This window comes from Saimiri boliviensis, chromosome 1 (assembly GCF_048565385.1).
Source record: "Saimiri boliviensis isolate mSaiBol1 chromosome 1, mSaiBol1.pri, whole genome shotgun sequence".
NCBI lineage: Eukaryota > Metazoa > Chordata > Mammalia > Primates > Cebidae > Saimiri > Saimiri boliviensis.
In genome coordinates this window covers 99744198-99764013 of record NC_133449.1, presented here as the reverse complement: position 1 = coordinate 99764013, position 19816 = coordinate 99744198, and the positions used below count along the sequence as shown (strand labels likewise).

Here is a 19816-nt window from a genome sequence, read left to right as displayed (position 1 = left end):
CTTAACCTCTCATGTTTGCCCACCCAGACCTGGGCACTGTTATTTACCCCAGTTCCGCAGGTGAGGAAGCAGAGGCCCAAACAGGTGGAGCTGCTGCCCAGTGGACAGTGGTCCAGGTAGGCCTTCTGGCCGCTAGTTGCATGGTGGGTCGACAAGCTGGAGTCCTCTGTGTGTTTGATGGTGCGCTGAGGAAGAGGGTGTGGTCCCTTTCAGGGCCTCCAAGCGGAACGCCCGGGGCTCCAGCCTGAGCACTGTTTTGTTTTGTTTCTGAGACAGAGTCTCGCACTGTTGCCTGGGCTGGAGTGCAGTGGCACCATCTCGGCTCACTGCAACCTCCATGTCTCGGGTTCAAGTGATTCTCTCACCTCAGCCTCCCCAAGTAGCTGGGATTACAAGCACCTGCCACCATGCCCAGCTAATTTTTTTTTTTTGTATTTTTAGTAGTGATGGGATTTCACTATATTGGCCAGGCTGAGCTCGAACTCCTGACCTTGTGATCCACTGCCTCAGCCTCCCAAAGTGCTGGGATTACAGGCATGAGCCACGGCGCCCAGCCCTGAACACTTTTTTAAAAGCGTCAGGCTGCATGGGGTGCCTCGTACCTGTAACCCCAGAACTTTGGGAAGCCAAGGCGGGAGGATCCCTTGAGCCTAGGGGTTCAAGACCAATATAGTGAGGCCCTGTCTCTACAAAAAAAGTTTAAAACTCAGCCAGGTGTGGTGGAGAGTGCATGTCGTTTCATCCAGCACTTTGGAAGGTCAAGATGGCAGAATCGCTTGAGCTTGGGAGGTGACGGCTGCGTGAGCCTCGGCCACCCAGAGAACCGGTGTTAAAATGATCAAGCAAATAATTTAAATGAAATGAAGAAACACCAGGAGAGGGCGCCTGTGAGCCGTCATGCCGGCGCTTGCTCCTGTCTCCAGCGCCCGTTGGCAGTGGCCTCAGGGCGGCCGGGAGTTCACCAAGAGCTGACACAGAGAATGGTGCCCTGACCCCCGGACCTGGGCCTCCTGCGCAGAGCCTGGATGTGGCTCTCGCGCACGGGCTGGCCTGGCTCAGTGCTTTTGAAGGATGAGAAGTAGCAGCGGATCCCAGCAGTGGTGAGGGCAGTGTGGCCCAGAGCCACCTCAAGCCCCAGCCCTGCTCCCCAGCCTCTGTATTCCCAGCACGCTACCTGGTCTCCAAAGCTCGGTGTTCTCTGTAGCATGGGCGTGATCCTCGTGTTCTCCGAGGGATGGTGTGAGGGTTGCATGCCGGAGTGCAAACGGCAGGCTCAGCCCAGAGCGCAGCCCCGGATGCTTAGGAAGGGGTGGTCTCAGTGGGGAGGTGAAATGGCACCCCCAGCTCAGGACCCCGCCAGGCCCCGGCCGGCTGGCTCGCTGAGGGCCATTTCTCCCCACACCTGGCCTTTCTGCAAGGCTAGTGTTGTAACATTTTTACAGCCAGGGAAACTGAGGCTCTATGAGTTAAGCCACTTGTTCCCATGGTGGCCCTAGCTCAGGGGTCCCCAGCCCTGGCTGTTAGAGTCACCTGGGAGCTTTTGAAATTCCTTGCACTGCTCACAGAGCCATGAATCGGCTCCTCTGGGGTGAGGTCCTGCATGGGTAATTGTTAACTTCCCAGGTGATCTCAATGGGCAGCCTCGATGGAAAGCACTGTCCTGGGACGTGGGAAGTGCAGAGCCGGGTCTCCGCAGCAGTCCGACCTCACCCTGCCACCACCTGCCTGTGTACCCCACAGGGAAGGCCGGCTCCAGGGGCTCAGGTTCTGTGGTCTGATCTGCGTGGCTCTGCCCCCATTGCAGAGGACAGTGCAGGCCGCAGAGTGGGGGTCAGGGCCCGGTGACCTGGAGCAGGAGGCTGGGCTGCCTGCCTGGAAGAGGGAAGGAAGGGCTTCCTGCACGGGCTCCATCCCTCTGAAGCCTTGGGATGCGGCTGGGTCCCCGGAATCTGCTCCCTTCATACTGGAATCCCAGGCTCAGGAAATAGGCTTTTAATAGCCCGAGGCAGGCACATAATTAACAAATAACAATTCCGGTCTTAGCGCAAATGAGCTCCTTGTCTGGGGCTAAGGCTGGCATTTGGTTTTTAATCCCCAGCGTTGGCTTGATCCTCCTGAGAGCTTTTCCCTCCTGTTTGGCCACCTCTGCTGCTGAGGCTGGCCAGTGCAGCCCCTGGGGATGTGAGAGGGGCCAGGGTCCCTCCCTCCTCGCCTGCCCTCCCTTGTCCCTCCCCTACCTGTCCCGTCCTCCTCCCTCTCCTCCCTCCTTCTTCTCCTTCCAGCCCTGTCTTTTCTCTTCCCTCCTTTTCTCCCTCCCTCCCACTCCCCCTCCTTCCCACTCCCCCTTCTTCCCTCTCCCCTTTCTTCCCTCTCCCCCTCCTTCCCTCTCTCCCTCCTTCCCTCTCTCCCTCCTTCCCTCTCTCCCTCCTTCCCTCTTGCCTCCTTCCCTCCCTTCCCTTCCTCCTCCCCTTCTTCCCCTCTCCTCCTTCCCTCCTCTCCCTTCACACCCTCTCTTCCTTCCCTTCTTCCCACCTCCTCCTCCTCCCTCCCTCTTCTCCCTCCTCCCCTCTCTCCTCCCTCCTCTCCTCCCTCCGTTCCCTCCTCCCTCCTCTCCTTCCAGCCCCTCTCCTCCGCGCTTTCTTCATCCCCTGGGCTCCCTGAGAACCTGATGCTTCCAGATTACACGTGTGGGTTTATCCTCAAGCTCCAGACCCTGTTAAAATGCAAATGTGGGGCGTTTTATTTTAGAATGTTGGAGTATTCGCCAAGGAAGGGGTTTGGAGACTGAGCAGGGAGGCTCCCTCCTGTTCCAGATATGATCATCAGCGACTCCTTTTGTCAGGGGCCTCTGCAAGGAGCTCTTTATGGATGATAATAGAGAGCACTTACTGGCCGCTGGCTGGGCAAAGTGCTTTCCTGATTTCGTTCATTTCCTCACATGCAGCCCTTCAAGAGGGGTCTGCCCTGCCCACCTGCGGCTGGGGCTTTGGCTGTGGCTTCTGTTTTTGGCATTAACAAGCCTCAGGCTTTGGAGGTTCTATTATTGCCAGTTATGACATCAGATGTGTCCTAGATCCCAAGTCCCCTCTGCAGCCAGTCCTGGATGTGCTAGAGCAGGGACTGGCACCGCAGACCTGACACCCAATCCTGCTGGACACTGCTTTGAGAAATAGTTTTATTGAGAGAGAGTGACGCTTGTTCATTTCCAGGTTGCCTCCTGCTGCTTTCAGGCTGCCGTGGCAAAGCTGTGTGTCATTTGTGTGGCACAGAGACTCCTGCCTGACCCCCTGCAGAAAGTTTGCCAGCTGTTCCCTGGGAGTACGGCTATGGGAAGCACCAGCGCTTAGACTCAGCCAGATTCCAGTGTGGGGATGGATCCTGGCTCTGTCTCCCACTAGCTGTTCGGTTGTGTGCGGATGTTACTCTCTTAGGTCTCCAGTTTCCATGTCTGTGAGATGGGGCTGGTGACACCCAGCGCGGTGGCAGTGGGGCCTGAAGGACTCACGCTCTTGGCCCCAGTAGCTTTTCTGTGCGGTGGCAGCATGTCCCTTTGTTTGGGGTTATTTGGGGTAGGGGTGCCTCTCTCCAAGTGGCTTCCTTTGATTTGTTTCACACTCTGGGCTTCTTTGCAAGATTGCAGGAGAAACGTTCTCTTCTTTAAAGAAGGTTCGGCTGGGCGTGGTGTCTCACACCTATAATCCCAGCATTTTGGGAGGCTGAGGCGGGCGGATCCTCTGAGGTCAGCAGTTTGAGACCGGCCTGGCCAACATGTCAAAACCCCGTCTTTACTAAATATACAAAAATTAGCCAGGCGTCATGGTGTGTGCGCCTGTAATCCTGGCTACTCAGCAGGCTGAGACAGGAGAATTGCCTGAACCTGGGAGGTGGAGGTTGCAGTGAGCAGAGATGGTACCACTGCACTCCAGCCTGGGTGACAGAGCAAAACTCTGTCGCAAAAAAGAACGTTCACAAATCATTGCATTAGGCCTGCAGAGAGGCTTGGCATTGTGTCAGGGAAAGGTCGCCTCTTCCTACAAACTATCCAGTCAGGGGCCAGGAGTCTTCCAAAGGAGGGAACAGCGTTGGGGTTCAGAGGGTGGGAAGGTGACAGTGGCGGGGCGGGGAGGCAGTGTCTGGGGGGAAGGGAGGATGCTGGTCACTGTGGGTTTGAGAATCAGGTGAGGGAAGTCAGTGGCGGTGCATAGAACGAAGGTGGCTCGTCATGGTCACCTCACTCCAGCTGTGTGTACTAGGGACCATGGCAGTCTCTCCCCAGCCCAGGGAGGCGGCTGATTGCCCCACCAACACCCTCAGCTTGTCCATGAAAACAAGAAGTCTGTGAAGAGTTAGACTCACCGCCACGTGGAGGGGTGCACGAGACTACCTACCCTTCTGCCGCCAGCTACGAATTTGGGGGTTCCGCAAACACCCTCATGTTGACTCATTTGCTGAAAGGGCTCACAGAACTCACTGGAGGCTTTGATTCTTGGTTATGGCTCATTCCAGGGAAGGGACCCAGATCAAAGAGGAAAGGGAAGGTGCTCACAGGGCAGATCCCAGGAGGCCCCAGGCACAGGCTCCTGCCGTCCCTCCCTATGGAGCTGTGGACAGCGCCCACTCTTCCCGCCAGTGACGATGGTGCGTGACGGCACAGAGCATCGCCAGGTGGGAAGCCCCTGGCCTCAGTGGACACAGTTCTTACGGGGCATTATGGGTTGATCTGTGTCTCTCAAAAATTCCTAAGTAATCCTCCTGGCCTCCAGGGCCTCAGAATGTGACCTTGTTGGGAGTAGTGTCTTTGCAGGTGTCGTGAGCTAAGATGAGGTCATTTTAGTAGTGTGAGCTCCTGATACAAAAGGACGGGTGTCCTTATCAGAAGGGGAAATCTGGGCCGGGCTTGGCGGCTCATGCTTGTAATTTCAGCACTTTGGGAGGCCGAGGCGGGCGTATCACCTGATGTCAGGAGTTCGAGACCAGCCTGGCCAACACGGTGAAACCCTGTCTCTACTAAAAATACAAAAATTAGTTGGCCACAGTGGCACATGCCTGTAATCACAGCTGCTCGGGAGGCGGAGGCAGGAGAATTGCTTGAACCCAAGAGGTGGAGGTTGTAGTGAGCCGAGATCATCCCCCTGTACTTCAGCCTGGGCAACAGAGTGAGATCCATCTAAAAAACAAAAAGGAGAAATCTGGACAGAGACAGGACACAGGGAGAAACAGTGTGAAAGGCGAGAGGCAGAGGTGGCGGATGCTTCTTCAAGCCTAGGAACGCCAGATTGTCAACAGCCACCAGAAGCCAGGAGAGGGGCCTGGAACAGTCCCCTTGCAGCCTCCAGAGGATCCAGCCCTGCTGACACCTGGATCTGGAACTTCTGGCCTCCAGATCTGTCAGACAATGAATGTCCGTTGTTCCAGCTCCCCAGCTGATGGTGCTTTGCTGTGGCAACCCCAGGAGACGAAGGCACGGGGGCTCCTCTGGAGGCTGATTGATCGCTCACTTGGAGCTCAGGCTGCAGGCTGCCGTCTCTCTGGGCATGACCCAGGGCCCCCACCATCAATCACATCTTTGGACGCCCAGTGTACCCAAGGCCTCCGGCAAACAAAGACTTTCCTATCAGGCAGGATATTCCAAGGGCTGAGAGAGTACCTCCCAGAAACTGTGGACAGAAATCAGACCTCTTTTTAGGCAAGGTGAAATTCTTTTTCTTTTTTTTTTTTTCTTTTTTGAGATGGAGTTGCGCTCTTGTCACCCAGGCTGGAGTGCAGTGGCGCGATCTTGGCTCACTGCAACCTCTGTCTCCTGGGTTCAAGTGATTCTCCTGCCTCAGCCCACGGAGTAGCTGGGACTACAGCCACCCGCCACCATGCCCAGCTAATTTTTTGTATTTTTAGTAGAGATAGGGTTTCACCATCTTGGCCAGGCTGGTCTTGAACTCCTGATTTCAGGGGATCCGCCCGCCTTGGCCTCCCAAAGTGCTGGGGTAACAGGTGTGAGGCACCATGCTGGGCCAGATTCTTTACTATGCAAAGGGCTCAGAGAGGAGGTGCAGTGCACCCAGGGTCACACAGCCAGTGGCCTGAGTCCAAAGTCATTGTGCCTGCTGCCTTCAGTTTTTCTGAGCCTACAGCCTTGGTCAAGGGGCAGGTGAACCAAGTGTTTGGCCTGAATGGCATGGCTTCAGGTCCCCTCGGTGCACATGCTTTTTGTGGATTCAAACAGACTGTCCCGGACAGCCCAGGGGTAACCTGCCCCTCAGAGGAACACCCCTTTGGTGAACAAAGGTAGCCCTGAGAAGCCCCCTGTGATTTCCCCACAGGCAGGTATGCGATCCCCACTGTGCAGCTGCCCTCCCCTCCCCCCGAGGCCTGGGAAAGATTTGCTGACTCTGTCAGTCATCTATCACTGCTTAACAAACTATGCCAAAACTTTGCAGCTTCAACATCAAACCTGTATTATCTCAGAGTTTCTGTGGGTCAGGAATTGAGGAGTGGCTTAGCTGCATGGTTCTGGCCCAGGGTCGATCATGATGTTACATCTGGGATGTCAGCCAGGGCTGTAGTCTCATCTGACGGCTGGACTGGGGCTGGAGGCTCCGCTGCTGAGGGGGCTCCCTCGTGGCTGTTGGCTAGAGGTCTTAATTCCTCACCCACATGGGCTTCTCCATGGGCCACTTGAACATCCTCCGAACGTGGCGACTGGCTTCCCCAAGAGCAAGTGGTCTAAGAGAGAGTAAGAAGGAAGTTGCAGTGTCTTTTGTGACCTCACCTTGGAAGTCACACACCATCACGTCTGTCCTATTTTGTTTGTTGTAAGCAAGTCACTAAGTCCATCTTACACTCCACCTCTTAGGGCCATATTTTAGAACCTCCACACTGACCCTACAATGGTCACTTAGGAACATTGTCCTGATGGTGGTCAAGGGAGGCCTGAGACCATTAGGAAAAATAGGCCCCCCTGCAACCCCTTATTACTCAGCTCCTCCTGTCAGTCAGAGGCTCTGACGCTTGAGCTACTTTAATCCTAGCCTGGCACTGTTTGGGGCAAAGCCAAAGTGAAGGGGTACAGAGACAAAGATTGTAACATGTAGCTTAATGGTGCCTGATGGTTCTGGTTGCATTTAAATTTTATTTCTTTTTTTTTTTTTTTTTTTTTTGAGATGGAGTCTCACTCTGTTGCCAGGCTGGAGTGCACTGGTGCGATCTCGGCTCGCTACAACCTCCACCTCCCGGGCGATTCTCCTGCCTCAGCCTCCTGAGTAGCTGGGACTACAGGTGTCTACCACCATGCCCGGCTAATTTTTGGATTTTTAGTAGAGACAGGTTTCACCATGTTGGCCAGGATGTTCTCAATCTCTTGACCTCGTGATCCACCCACCTTGGCCTCCCGAAGTGCTGGGATTACAGGTGTGAGCCACCTCACCTGCCCTCCCGCTTTTTTTTTTAAATTAAGACAGAGTCTCACTCCGTCACCTAGGCTGGAGTGCAGTGGAGCAATCTCAGCTCACTGCAACCTCTGCCTCCCAGGTTCAAGCAATTCTCTTCCTGCTTCAGCCTCCCGAGTAGCTGGGACTACAGACAGGTGTGTGCCACCACACCTGGCTAATTTTTGTATTTTTCGTAGAGGCTGGCCTTCACCATGTTGGTGAAGCTGGTCTCCTACTCCTGACCTCAGGTGATCCACCCACCTCGGCCTCCCAAAGTGCTGGGATTACAGGTGTGAGCCACCACTCCCGGCCAGCATTTAGAATGGAAAGCATCCTACTTACTCTGTCACGAGCATGTCCTAGGCTCAAGGGAAACACAGGTGAATGAAATAGTGACTGTCCTCCTGGTGTTCACAGCAAAGAGTGACAGAAATGAAAAAACAAAACAAAACACAAAACAAAAACACAAAGTCATTCATTGACGAATGAGTGAGTGCAGACGGGCGAAAGAGGGAGCCGCAGATCTGCCGGGATGCCTTTCCCAAGGAAGAGCCTTTTGCACTGGGCTTTGAAGGATAAGTAGGAGCTTGTTACTCTGGCAGAGAAAGAAAGAGCGTCCCAGACCAGGGGAACAGCATGTGCAAAGGCACGAAGGGGCTCAGGGAGCCCGGGGAGTCTGGGGAAGTATGGGTGCTTTGGAGTGCAGGGAGCCCGGGGGGTCTGGGGAAGGATGAGTGCTTTGGAGTGTAGGGGCTGGTGGCCGGGAGTGAGGCTGGAATTAGCTGGGCCACACAGTGAAGGCCGAAAATTGGACCCAGAGGCTGACTAGCCTGTGAGCAGCATTTCCCAAAATCTTTTTCCTGACTCATGGTTCTGTGAGATATGATGGGGGCTCAGTTAGCATTTCTGAGGCTCAGGTTTTCATCTGTGAGGCGTCGGGACTCAAGTGATGGTGAATGGGGGCAGCCCACGTTCCCGGCGGCCACTGACCCTGTCTCTCTGTCGTGTGTGTACGTGCGTGTGTGCTCTACGCCTGGCTTCTCAGGCTTTAAAATGTGTGTCAGCAGCAGCAGCAGCAGCCACGACGAGGCTCCCGTCCTGAACGACAAGAACCTGGACGTGCCCGACATCATCATCACGCCCCCCACCCCCACAGGCATGATGCTGCCCAGGGACTCAGAGAACTCAGGTGAGGCCGCCCCCTGCGCCATCAAGCCGGGTCGGGTCTGGGGGCCCGGCAGAGACAGTTCTCAGGGGCGTCCTTCTGGGCCACGGGGCTGAGCTTGCATCCTCACCTCCCCCGGGTTCATTAACCAATTATGGTCAGACCTGAGTACACTGCACCGTCAGCCCCCCGCCAAGGCGCCAGCCTCAGTGCGATGTGGCGTGTTAAGTAATTAGTAGACAGCCCCTGCCAGCCAGTTGATGGATGGAGCCGGGCTGGCCCGCCACGCCTCGGCTCCTGCCAGCCAAGGTAATTGATGGATGCTCCTTCCCCTGCCAGCGGAAGGACCGCTGCTCCATCTTGTTGGTCGCTGCCGTCTGGCTGGACAGGACAGACTTGGAAAAACAGCCATGCCCATGCCAAGGCGGCGCTGGACCCTGGGCCTTCCAGGTGCAGCTCGCTGCTGGGAACGGGGAGAAGGTGGGAGACAGAACCCCAAATCGGCACTCCCACCTGCCCCTCTGGAGCTGGTGGGACAACTTGTTCACGTGGTCATTGAGCAGAGATGTATTGAGCTGGGCCTGTGCCAGGTATTAAGGCTGCTGCTGTGAATGATAATAACAATAATGGTGATACCAGGTCCTGATAGGTAGGACTGTACTGAGTGTCATGAATAGATTTTCTTTTTTGTTTGTTTGTTTGAGACAGAGTCTGTCTCTGTCACCCAGGCTGGAGTGCAGTGATGCTATCTCAGCTCACTGCAACTTCCAACCTCCACCTCCCGGGTTCAAGCGATTCTCCTGTCTCAGCCTCCTCAGTAGCTAAGATTGCAGACATGCACCACCACCATGCTCAGCTGTGTTTTGTATTTTCAGTAGAGACAGGGGTTTCTCTATGTCGGTCAGGCTGGTCTCCAACTCCCGACCTCAGGTGATCCACTTGCCTCGGCCTCCCAAAGTGCTGGGATTACAGGCGTGAGCCACTTCGCCTGAGCAATTTTTAGTTATTTTTTGAGATGGAGTTTAGCTCTGTTGCCCAGGCTGAAGTGCAGTGGCATGGTCTTGGCTCACTGCAACTTCCGCCTCCCCGCGTTCAAGTGATTCTCCTGCCTCAGCCTCCTGAGTAGCTGGGATTATAGGCACCTACCACCAGGCCTGGCCAATTTTGTATTTTAGTAGAAATGGGGTTTCACCATGTTGGCCGGGCTGGTCTCAAAACTCCTGACCTGAGGTGATCCACCCACCTGGGCTTCGCAAAGTGCTGGGATTACAGGCGTGAGCCACTGCACCCAGCCACATCCCCATTTTAGAAATGGGTAAACTGAGGCTTAGAGAGGTTGAGACACTTGCCATGCTGCTGGTCCATGGTGCAGCAGGGATACAGCCCCAGGCTATGTGATCTGCGCTTTGCCCCACGGCCCCCAGGCCAGATGCTCTCCCTGCAGGTGGCACCAATCAGCTGACAGCCATCGTGACGTGGGTCCTCCTGGACCCGTGCAGGGCACACGGCACCCATGAGGCTTGTGTGGGGTGTGTGGAAGGCTGTCTGGGAGGGGGACTCCATAGACGCTTTCCAAATGTCCTGAGTTTGGGTCTCTGCTTGCCCAGCAGAGCGAGTGACAGGGAAAACTGTCAGGCCCCCGGGCTGGGCCAGTGCAGGTGCTATGGTGGCTGCAATGGGTCACATTCCTCTGTGATGTTTCCGAGTGCACGGCGCTGGCTAAATGCTTTCATAAATCTCATTGAATTCTCATTCCAACCATGGTGTCGTGAGGACAACCCTTATCTCTAGTATAGAAATGGGGAAACAAGCCAGCCTCCATGATTCATGCCTATAATCCCAGCACTTTGGGAGGTCGAGGCAGGTAGATCACCTGAGGTCGGGAGTTCAAGAGCAGCCTAACCAACATGGAGAAACCCTGTCTCTACTAAAAGTATAAAACATTAGCCAGGTGTACCGGTGGGCGCCTGTAATCCCAGCTACCCTGGAGGCTAAGGCAGGAGAATCGCTGGAACCCAGGAGGCAGAGGTTGCAGTGAGCCGAGATCGTGCCATCGCACTCCAGCCTGGGCAACGAGAGTGAAAACCCATCTCAAAGAAAGAAAAAGGAAAAGGCCGGGCGCGGTGGCTCAAGCCTGTAATCCCAGCACTTTGGGAGGCCGAGGCGGGTGGATCACGAGGTCGAGAGATCGAGACCATCCTGGTCAACATGGTGAAACCCCGTCTCTACTAAAAATACAAAAAAAACTAGCTGGGCATGGTGGCACGTGCCTGTAATACCAGCTACTCAGGAGGCTGAGGCAGGAGAATTGCCTGAACCCAGGAGGCGGAGGTTGCGGTGAGCCGAGATCGCGCCATTGCACTCCAGCCTGGGTAACAAGAGCGGAACTCCGTCTCAAAAAAAAAAAAGAAAGAAAGAAAAAGGAAAAGGAAAAGAAATGGGGAAACAAACAGGTCCAGAGAGGGACAGTGCCCCACCCAGGGGCACACAGCAAGGTGGGAGAAGAGCTGGGCTCCTGCCGCAGTTTCCCTCCTGCGCCGCAGTGGTGTCTAAGCAGAGAAGCAAGTGTGGGCGGACGGAGGCCCGGTCCTTAGCTCAGCTGCTAAGGACCAGCTTTTTTTCTGGTCCCTTCCCTCTCTGAGCCTGTGTCCACACCTATAAAGTGGGATCATACCATCTTCCCTGCTCCCAGGACCAGTGTGGGCACAGCAGAGACACAGGGTTACTCTCCAAGGTCCAAGCCCCAGGGAGGTTCCTGAATCCTGGGAGGGGTTTCTCTTAAATTTAAGCATCTCCAGGGTCTGATTCACCCAGAAGGATCCACCATCACTGGGTCCCGTCTCAGCCTCTGGCAGCTCCAGAAAACAAGAACGCCCAGAGGCCCCTGCCCTGCAGCCCCCAGGGAAGCAGGCCTGGGTATGGTGGGGGCAGGGTGCATCCAGGTGTCCATCCCTCTTTCTCCTAGTCTGGCTGGATGAGACAGGGTCATGCCCGGATGATGGAGAAATCGACCCGGAAGCCTGAGGTGGTGTCATCGAATTGCCTGGTGGACTCTCGCTCCAGCATCCTGGCTTCAGGTGTCCGGGGGCGTGGCTGCCTGGGGAAGGTGGGCTGAGCACCCTGGATGGGAACAGAGCAAATCCCGGCCACCGCTCAGAAAGATGTGTCAGGACCAGCGAGGAATCCGGCCTGCCTGCTTCCACAACAGGGTTTCCCAGGCCCCGCTGAGTGGACGCACCTCTGACGCCTCCAGGTTCTTGCTGACTCTGGCCTGGTAAGAGAGAGCGCCATGGTCCTGGCTGTCCGGGTCCCAGGGAAAGGCTTTTTTTCTGGACAAACACACCCTCCCAGTCCCCTGGGCCGGGCAAACGTGGGTCTCTGCCATCAACACAAACAAGAACTTCTTGCAGACGGAGTGGCTGTTTTTTATGTGTTGTTTTACAGATATCTAAACAGTCCAAAATGGGATTTATAATTTCTTTTTTGCATTATAAATAAAGATCCTCTGTAACAATTGGTGAATCCCTTTTTTTTTTTTCTTTCTTTTTTTCATGACATGGAGTCTCCCTATTGTCTCCCAGGCTGGAGTGCAGTGGCCTGAACTCGGCTCATCGCAACGTCTGCCTCCTGGGTTCAAGTGATTCTTTTGCCTCAGCCCCCTCAGTAGCTGGAATTACAGGCAGGAGCCACTACACCCAGCTAATTTTTGCATTTTTAGTAGAGGTGGGGTTTCACCATGTTGGCCAGGCTAGTCTCGAACTCCTGGCCTCAGGTGATCCACCCACCTCAGCCTCCCAAAGGGCTGGGATTACAGATGTGAGCCACCGCGCCTGGCCTCAGTGAATCCTGCTACTTGGGTGAGGAGGAGGCGATGGAGCACACGAGGTAGAGCGTGGGTTTAAGAGAGACGCTTAGGCCGGGCGCGGTGGCTCAAGCCTGTAATCCCAGCACTTTGGGAGGCCGAGGCGGGTGGATCACGAGGTCGAGAGATCCAGACCATCCTGGTCAACATGCTGAAACCCCGTCTCTACTAAAAATACAAAAAATTTGCTGGGCATGGTGGCGCGTGCCTGTAATCCCAGCTACTCGGGAGGCTGAGGCAGGAGAATTGCCTGAACCCAGGAGGCGGAGGTTGCGGTGAGCCGAGATCGCGCCATTGCACTCCAGCCTGGGTAACAAGAGCGAAACTCCGCCTCAAAAAAAAAAAAAAAAAAAAAAAGAGAGACGCTTGACGTGGAAGAGCCGGTCTGGTGTGCAGGCCGCCTTGGAGGTCTTGAGCCCCGTCTTTTCAGCCTGTGTGTAGGCTTCAGCATGGCCCAGGCCTGGGCTCCGAGGTCCCATGGAGCTCCTTTGAGTCCCAAGCTGTAGGATCCTGGTGATAACGTATCTCTAAGGTGAGAGGCAATATTGTGTTGGTTTTTTTTTTAATGACATCACATCAGTGCCAGGTGTGGTGGCTCACTCTTATAATCCCAGCACTTTGGAGACTGAGGCAGGAGGAGCTTGAGACCAGGAGTTCTCAAGACAAGCCTGGGCAACATAATGAGACCCTGTCTCAATCAATCCAAGTAAATAGCGTTCCCAGCTTCCCATAGAGCACTCCGACATTGGTGTGCATGTATGTGTAGTGTGTGTGTGCATGAGTGGGCGTGTGCATGTGTGTGGCATGTGTGCATGGGTGGGCACATGTGCACACATGTATGCATGTGGGTGTACATGTATGTTTGCACGTGTGGTGTGTGCATGTGTGGGTGTGTGTATGCACGTGCATGTACATGTGCATGGGTGTACATGTATGTTTGCATGTGTAGTGTGTGCACACACATGATGTGTGTGTATGGGTGCAGGTGTGTATCTGGGTGAATGTGTGTGTAAGTGTGTATGTGTGATTGTGTGCATCTGTGTATGTAGGTGTGTGTATATGTGCGTATGTGTGATGTATGTATGCATCTGTGTATGTGGGTGTGTGTGTACATCTGTGTGCATGTGTGATGTGTGTGTGCGTCTGTGTGTGTGCATGAGTGTGGGTGTGCACGCGAGCGTGTGGTTGTGTGCAAGTGTGTGTGATTTGTGTGTGCATCCTGTGTGTATGCATGAGTGTGTGTGTCTGGGGGTGTGTGCATGTGAGTGTGTGTGGTGTTTGTGTGCATGTGTGTGTATATGTGGGTGCCTGTGTATGTGCATGTGTGCATGTGTGTGTGGCGTGTATTCATTTTCTGTGGCATCTCCTGAGTTTGGCTTTTCTTGTGTCTCAGGGTCCCCAGAGCAAGGCCTGAGCTGAGGCTTTGGGCGTAAGGGGTAGATTTGGAGGCCGTCCCAGGACACACAGGTAGGGGAGTTGGGAAAGGCAGTTCAGGGGTCCCCAAGACCACCCCCAGGTCTAATCATCCACCAGAAGAACTGAGAAAAGCCGTGTGTGTCTTGGTGATGGCTTATGATGGCAACCAGATACAGGTTAAAATCAGCAGAGGGCAGGAGACCCCAGGCCAGGCCAGGCGCAGTCTCCCGGCCATGCTCTGACCGCCGGGTTGTGAGGAATGGGCAAGTGCTGAGTTCTGACCACGATGTGGGACCACGCGATGTGGGACCACAAGCACAGAGCATCGCCAGCCAGGGACACCTCGAACTGCAATATCCAGAGGCTTCATGGGGGCTCGGCCACGTGGATATGGCAGACACCACGTGGCTGACCTTAGTCTCCAGCTCCTCCAAAGGTCAGCTGACAGCATGTAGCACCAGGCCCCACCATAAATCCCTTGCTGAGCCTAGGCCACCCTGTGTAGCCCACGACCTCGTCAAACAAAGACACTCTCATCAGGCGGGACTCTCTGAAGGCTAGAGGTGACAGGGGAAAGGCGCGGCCTGTCTCTGGACATGGCTGAGCTTTCGTTGTACAAGAGGCCAGGCAGGGCGGGAAGAAGCTCGTAAGGTGCCATGGAGGCAGGGACCCTGTGGGTCCCTGGGGCCTCTGGGGAGGCAGTGTGGATCCCTTCAGTGAGCCGGCCCCTGAGGGGTGAGATGTGGGGTGTGCACCCTCCCCCTCCCACTCATCACTGGCCAAGAGCAGCTTCCAGAGTCACCCAGCATTCCCAGCCTGTCCACACATGGACAGCAGTGCTCACCCCGTCCTGCCTCAGTGTTTTTGTGTGTTTTTGTTTCTGAGATGGCATCTCACTCTGTCGCCCAGGCTGGAGTGCAGTGGCACAGTCTCCGCTGACTGCAGCCTCCGCTTCCTGGGTTCTAGCGATCCTCCTGCCTCAGCCTCCAAGTAGCTGGGTTACAGGTTCCCCCCTCCCCACCACACCTAACTAATTTTTGTATTTTTAGTAGAGAAAGCGTTTCACCATGTTGGCCAGGCCGGTTTGAACTCCTGATCTCAAGCAATCTGCCCACCTCGGCCTCCCAAAGTGCGGGTGTGAGCTACTGCACTGCCTCCAGTTTTTAAACTTCTGTATTAAGGTATTACCTGTACAATTAAGTATACCCCAACATCAGCATGCAGCGAAGTCAGGTGTGTGTGCATGTCCACCATGAAAGCACCTCCCTGATCGAGAGGACGTTGCTGTGACCCTGGCCACAGGCTTCCCTGGGCCCTTGGAGAGGTCATTGCTGTTCCCAGCCCTGACCATGGATTCCTCCGTCCTGTTCTCGCCCTTCATGTACATGGAATCTTCCTACGGTGGACCACCTTTAGCTGAGTAACTATTGTAGTCTGTTCCTGCTGCTATAGAAATACCTTAGGCCGGGTAATTTACAGACAATAAAATGTATGGTTCACAGTCTTGGAGGCAAGAAGTCCAGGAGCAAGGTGTCAGCAGATGTGGCGTCAAGTGAGGGCCTGTTTTCTGCCTCAGAAGAGGGTATCTTCGTACCACGTCCTTGCCCAGTGGAAGGGGCGAGGCCCCTTACTCTCCACCCTCCTGACTTGATCGCTCCTCTCAAGGCTTCGACTCTTCATTCTGTCTCACTGGGGTTGGACACTGTAACTCACACCCGTAGACCCAGCACTTTGGGAGGTGGAAGCAGGAGGCTCACTTGAGCTCAGGAGGTGGTCAAGACCAGCCTGGGCAACATGACGGAACCCCGTCCCTACCAAAAATATAAAAAATTAGCCAGGTGTGGTGGCACGAACCTGTAATTCCAGCTACTGAAGAGGCTGAGGCAGGAGAATCACTTGAACCCAAGAGGCAGAGATTACAGTGAGTCAAAATCATGCCACTGCACTGCAGCCTGGCGACAGAGTGAGACTCTAGGAAGAAAGAGAGAGACAGACAGACAGACAGACTAGAGAGAGCGAGAGAGAGAGAGAGCAGCTGAGACGGGGATGTCTTCTGGGGCTAGAAGATCCACTTCCAAGATGGCACATCCACATGGTGAAGCACCTGCCACGTGGCTGCCAGCTTGGGTCTGGGCTCTTGTCTTTCTCCACAAGAACTTCTCCCTGGGCAGCTTGGGATTCCTCACAACATGGCAGCTGACATCCAAGCAAGAGCATCTCCAGACAGCCAGGTAGAAGCGGTATCGCCTGTGAAGACGCAGTCTCTGAAGTCACATTACATCACTTCTGCGGTAGTCACGGGCATCCTAGATTTAAAAGGAGGGAACATAGGCACCACCTCCTGATGGGAACAATGTCAAAGACATAAGTAGGGCACATGTTGAGTGAGGTGGCTTCTGCCTATAATTCCAGTGCTTTGGGAAGCCCAGGGAGGAGGATCACTTGAGGCCAGGAGTTTGAGACCAGCCTGGGCAATGTAGTGAGATCCTGTCATTACAAAAATAAAAAATAAGCCAGCCGTGGTGGCTCATGCATGTAATCCTAGCACTTTGGGAGGCTGAGGCGGGTGGATCACCTGAGGTCAGGAATTAGAGGCCAGCCTGCCCCACATGGAGAAACCCTGTCTCTCCTTAGCCAGGGGTGGTGGCTTATGCCTGTAATCCCAGCTACTCAGGAGGCTGAGGCAGGAGAATCACTTGAATCCAGGAGGTGGAGGTTGTGGTGAGCCAAGATTGCACCATTGCACTGCAGCCTGGGCAACAAAAGCAAAACTCCATTTCAAAAAAAAAAAAAAAAAGAAAAGAAAAGAAAAATACAAATAAAGTTGGTGTGGTAGCGTGCACCGGTAGTCCCAGCAGTTGGAGGCTGCAGTAAGCTGTGATCACACCGCTGCACTCCAGCCTGAGTTACAGAGCATCGAGACCCTGTGTCTAAAAACAAAAAGGGAAGAGGGGGAGGAGGAAAGAAGAAGAAAAGAGAAGAACAAGAGGAAGAAGAAGGAAAGAAGGAGGAGGAGGAGGAGAGGAGGGGGGAAAGGGGAGAGGACGAGGGGGAGGAGGGAAGAAAAGAATAGAAGGAGATGGACGAGAAACAAATGTGGGATGGGCGATGTTGTGGCCCCATTTGGAATCACAACTTGCCACCTGGTTCAGGCAGTTCTTGTCGCTGGAATGCCTTTGCCCCAAGTCCCAGTCTCTCTGCAAGATCCAGTTCCATAGAAGCCTGGTGCCCCTCTGTGCCAGGCCCTGCCAGCAGAAAGCCTTGCTGCCCTCCAGCTCCCACAACAGGTGTTCCCTCCCTCCCCTGTGAGCAGGACGCCCTTTTGGCATTTCCCAGTCACTGATGGGCAGGACATCACAGGAGCGGGAGCCTCGTTCCTGGGGCTCAGGGCCTAAGGTTCAGCAAGTCACCAACATCCCAGGAACCCCCGCTGCTGGCTCTCATACATCAATTTCCCAAAGGTACTGACTTAGTCTCACTCTTCAGTGTATTCCCAGCACCTCTATCATAGGTGCTAATGTATTTATTTAGTTTTCGGTTTTTGTTTTGTTTGGTGTTTTGGAGACAAGGTCTTACTGTCACCCAGGCTGAAGTGCAGTAGTGTGATCAAACTCTGGGGCTCAAGCAATTATCCTGCCTCGGCCACCCAAAGCACTGGGATTACAGGTATGTGCCACTGTGCCTGGGCCTTTTTTTTTTTTTTTTTTTTTTTTTGAGAGGGAGTCTCCCTCTGTCACCCAGGCTGGAGTGCAATGGCATGATCTCCGCTCACTGCAACCTCCCCTTCCCGGGTTCAAGTGATTCTCCTGCCTCAGCCTCCTGAAGAGCTGGGATTACAGGCGCATGCCGCCACACCCAGCTAATTGTTGCTTTTTCATTAGAGACGGGGTTTCGCCATGTTGGCCAGGATGGTCTCACTCTCTTGGCCTCGTGATCCTCCCACCATGGCCTCCCAAAGTGCTGGGATTACAGGCGTGAGCCACTGCTCCCAATCCAGCCTTTATTTAACCTTCATATTGCCTGCTCTATAGCAGGCAGTGTTCCTAACACTTTACACATATTTTAACTTACAGTATTCTCATGGAAATCCTGAGACATAGTGTATTAGTCAGTTTTCTTTTTGCTGCGATGTTGCTGTGTAACAAACAACCGCGCCCCTGTGCCCCCCGCCAGCAAACTCAGTGGGTTAGAATAGCGAGCACTGATTCCTCACTCTCAGCTCTGTGGCTTGGCCGTGACCTTGCCATGTGCCTGTGAAGCACTGGGCTTTGTCAGCTGCAGCTGGACTCCGATTTCCTTCAAGTGACCTCTCACTTAGGAACCAACCAGAGTATGTTCATTCACTCAGTGGGTGGCAGAGGCACAGAGCACAGGCAGAGCCAATGCCTTCGCAGCTTCTGCTTGTGACACATGGCCCCATTCCCTCAGCCAAGCAAGTGACATGGCCAAGCCCAACCCAGAGCCGGGAAGTTTCCCGACACCAGGAAGGGACAGATAATTCTCCTCGAGAGCGGGAAGGGTGAGTGGGAAACAGTCATCTAACCTCCCACAGGTCGGTGCTCTGATTACCCCCGTGTTACAGCTGGGGGACTTCAGGCATGTAGGAGTGAAATCACTGGCCCAAGGTCATCTGCAGGAAGTGGCAGAGGTGGGATTCAAACCCAGAGCCCGTGGTCTTACCACCCAAGGGACCTGCTTCTATTGCTCCTGTGGACTGCCCAGGCAAATCGCTGCCCACTTCCTTCTGGCTTCTCAGAGCCCCTTCTGTCCACCTGGAAGGCAGACCAGACCCTTTGCCCTTCCTCTTGAATCCAGGGGCCACTGGGTCTCAGGGTAGCAGGGAACCTCACACCTTCCTGAATACTGCTCAGCGGCCTGCCATGGCTGGTCACCTGCTTCCGCCTACACATCTGGGGCCCATTGCAAGCGGGATGAGGGCTCTGAGCTGGGGACACAGGCGGGAGGGCCAGCTAGAGGCTGCCAGGGCCCAGGAGGCTGGGCATGGCTTTCTCTCAGGGGCCTGGGCTGAGTTCTCTTATGTCCTCAAGGAACTGGGGCCCAAGGCACCCATAGCAACCCCCAGCTTTGGGCCTGGTGTGGCCGGAGGCCTCAGCCCTGGTCAGCACCTCTGGTGAGGTCAGCGTTTGGGAGGTGTTACCCCATGATGGTGTCTGCTGAGGGCAGAGAGACCCTTCCTGGTGACAGCTGCCCCCCACGCTGCAGTCAGCCCTGTGGCGTACCCACTGTACAGCTCCTCTGTGCCTCACGCCTCTGCCTCCCAGAAGCTCTGCCTCCTTTAGGAAGGGAGGGGCACGGCAGAGAGGGGCCTGCTCTGGACAAGCTCTTACACAGGAAGGCATGGGAGCTAGGGGAAGGGCACCCACTGCAGCCCTGGCACCCCTCCCCTGAGCTGTGAGATGGAATCTGAGGAATGGGTAGGAGCAAGGGCTTTGGGGTCAGTCAGCTCCCTGTTGTGCTGTGTGATCCTGGAAAGTCACTCGGCCTTGCTGAGCCTCTTCTTCACCTGTGAAGTGGGGATGGTAACTTCCCACCTTGTGGAAGCACATGAGGATTGTGTGGCATCATTCACGCAATCCACGCACCACGAGGCTTCGTAGCTGCCCAGAGGTTCCCAGTGGGACTGAGCCCTGGTGGTCAGCAGCAGAAACCTGCTCACCTGAACCGGCTCCCTCTCAAGGTCCCCGTCTCAACCTCCCTTCCTGGGACTGCCTTCCGAATAAACCACTTACACTTGGATCCTGTTTGGGGACCCAACCTCAGACGACGTTCCCATACGCCACCCATCAGCTGGATTGTGTCCGAGCGAGTCACAGAATGCGCCACACTCTGAGGTTGAATTATGAGCCCTTTATTATACCGGCCACCGAGAGGCGGCTAACGCCCAAAATTCTCCCGGTCCCTAAGAAAAGGGTGGCCTTTTATATCCTA

General features: G+C 54.8%; 1 protein-coding gene across 1 annotated transcript in view; it reads left to right on the top strand.

Annotated features, from left to right (window-relative positions):
• The window catches only part of C1H16orf74 (chromosome 1 C16orf74 homolog), a 42355-nt gene extending 30252 nt beyond the window's left edge, over positions 1-12103 (top strand). Inside the window, exons 3-4 of the mRNA XM_039473636.2 lie at positions 8470-8613; positions 11555-12103. Of these exons, the coding sequence (XP_039329570.1) occupies positions 8470-8613; positions 11555-11613 (203 nt within the window). The 3' untranslated portion in view covers positions 11614-12103. The remainder of the gene's footprint in view (positions 1-8469; positions 8614-11554) is intronic.
• Positions 12104-19816: the final 7713 nt, after the last annotated feature.